Source organism: Cyprinodon variegatus, unplaced genomic scaffold (genome assembly GCF_000732505.1).
Source record: "Cyprinodon variegatus isolate N-32 unplaced genomic scaffold, C_variegatus-1.0 Scaffold863, whole genome shotgun sequence".
Classification (NCBI taxonomy): domain Eukaryota; kingdom Metazoa; phylum Chordata; class Actinopteri; order Cyprinodontiformes; family Cyprinodontidae; genus Cyprinodon; species Cyprinodon variegatus.
The window spans coordinates 221,687-223,334 of record NW_015151316.1 but is presented as its reverse complement, the minus strand read 5'-3'; the positions used below and the strand labels follow the sequence as shown (position 1 = coordinate 223,334).

General features: G+C 36.2%; 1 protein-coding gene across 1 annotated transcript in view; it reads left to right on the top strand.

Annotated features, from left to right (window-relative positions):
* The first annotated feature begins 355 nt into the window (after positions 1-355).
* Positions 356-1,648, top strand: part of pym1 (PYM homolog 1, exon junction complex associated factor) — a 3,983-nt gene continuing 2,690 nt past the window's right edge. Inside the window, exons 1-2 of the mRNA XM_015397446.1 lie at positions 356-375; positions 494-673. Of these exons, the coding sequence (XP_015252932.1) occupies positions 356-375; positions 494-673 (200 nt within the window). The remainder of the gene's footprint in view (positions 376-493; positions 674-1,648) is intronic.

Genomic DNA, 1,648 nt, shown 5'->3' with positions numbered 1-1,648 from the left:
TCTGCATGCCGGCTGCAACTTTCTAACTTTCTGTGTGGCAACAAACCCAAATACAAGCATTTAATCACCGCCTAAAGGGCCTGAGGGGGAAATTTAATGTCTTACTCTTGTTTCAATGTCTGCAATTTGAAAACTACTCATATTGCAGATGCAATTAATTTGCCAGCCATATCCTTCACCATAAAGGAATATTATCTGCTGAAGTGATACCTGAATTGTTTATAATAGTGAAACTATTGTAAACTATGTAATAAAGCAGTTTACTCTTACTGGTAGAATTCTTTTAAAATAAAGAAACTCATAATAATTATTTAGAGATTAAAAATGTTTTTTATTGCATTTAATTCCTGATTAAATGAGTGTGGTGGTCATTGTGTAAACAAAGGTTTTATCCATTTGATAAGCAAAATTTTAAATAATCAGGGATGGAAACAGTCAGAAATAGAAAGAAAGCTGCAAATGTTTAGTTTTAACACAACCAATATAAAATCAGGGCTAATCTACCTGTAGCTCCACTAGAGGGAAACCTAACCTCTGTCCTTATTCTAAATCCTCTTCCTGTTGCTTTTTATTCCTCAGGAAAATACATAGCTGCAACTCAGCGCCCCGATGGGACGTGGAGGAAGCCGAGGAGGGTGAAGGATGGTTACGTTCCTCAGGAGGAGGTCCCCGTGTAAGTGCTTTACACGCACAGTAATTATACGCTGTTTTTACACGACAGTAGAGGCCAGAAAGTTTCTCACCTCCTGAATTACACGGCTGGTTATGAATGAGGCTCAGAGAGATCTTTAACATTAGTGGAAGTTTCTATGTTTGTCTTTAAAGGAAACATGTCACGCTAAACTGCTTCTTTAGCCCTTCTGTAGGGCAACTTACTGTTTTTAAACACTTTGATCATATCCAGGAATTCAGCAAAGATGCTGCTACATGGCTGGACATCTTTTTTTGGCATTTGACCAATTAGATGAGCCCTTCAATGATATATTACCTAGTGGAAATTAAGTTGGGGAAAAAAGTTAAAAAGTCAAGGAAAAAGGTAAAAAAAAAAAAAAGTTAATAAGCTAAGATAACTTATATTTAGGTTTATAAACTAAAAAATGCAATTGCCAGTATCAACATTAATGCCTCTAAGGTTAAGTTGGACGTGTTTTTTCTTATAGAATCACTTTTGTTATTTTTTTCTTAATATATTCAGGCAAGTTGGCGTTTCTTGTTATTACATTGACATTAATCTTTGCGATCAAAATCAATCAATTTTTTTTTTTTATGTTACAAAGGTAATAAGGTCTGCCCTGGATTCCAGTAACACTATTGGCTTGAAATGTGGATTTCCTGTAAAGGGTTAATGCAGGGCTCCATGTTAACCATCAAGTAGCAAGTAGTTTTTATTGTTGGGAGAGTACAAATTTAATTGCATTTCCCCCGGGGAAGTGCAATGATCGCAAAAAAATGTATTTATCACTCAAAATTACTTTAAAATCACCGACATTCGCTGAAAACGACCCACAAGCGTTGCCGGCGCCATCTTTGTTGTTTTGTACACATTCTCGCGTGATTTGAAAAAGCCGCGTGATTTTCCGCTAGATGGCGTGATTCAGCTCTTGGGGAGATAATCCTGCAAAGCAGCAGGATGATGAATTTAATTTAT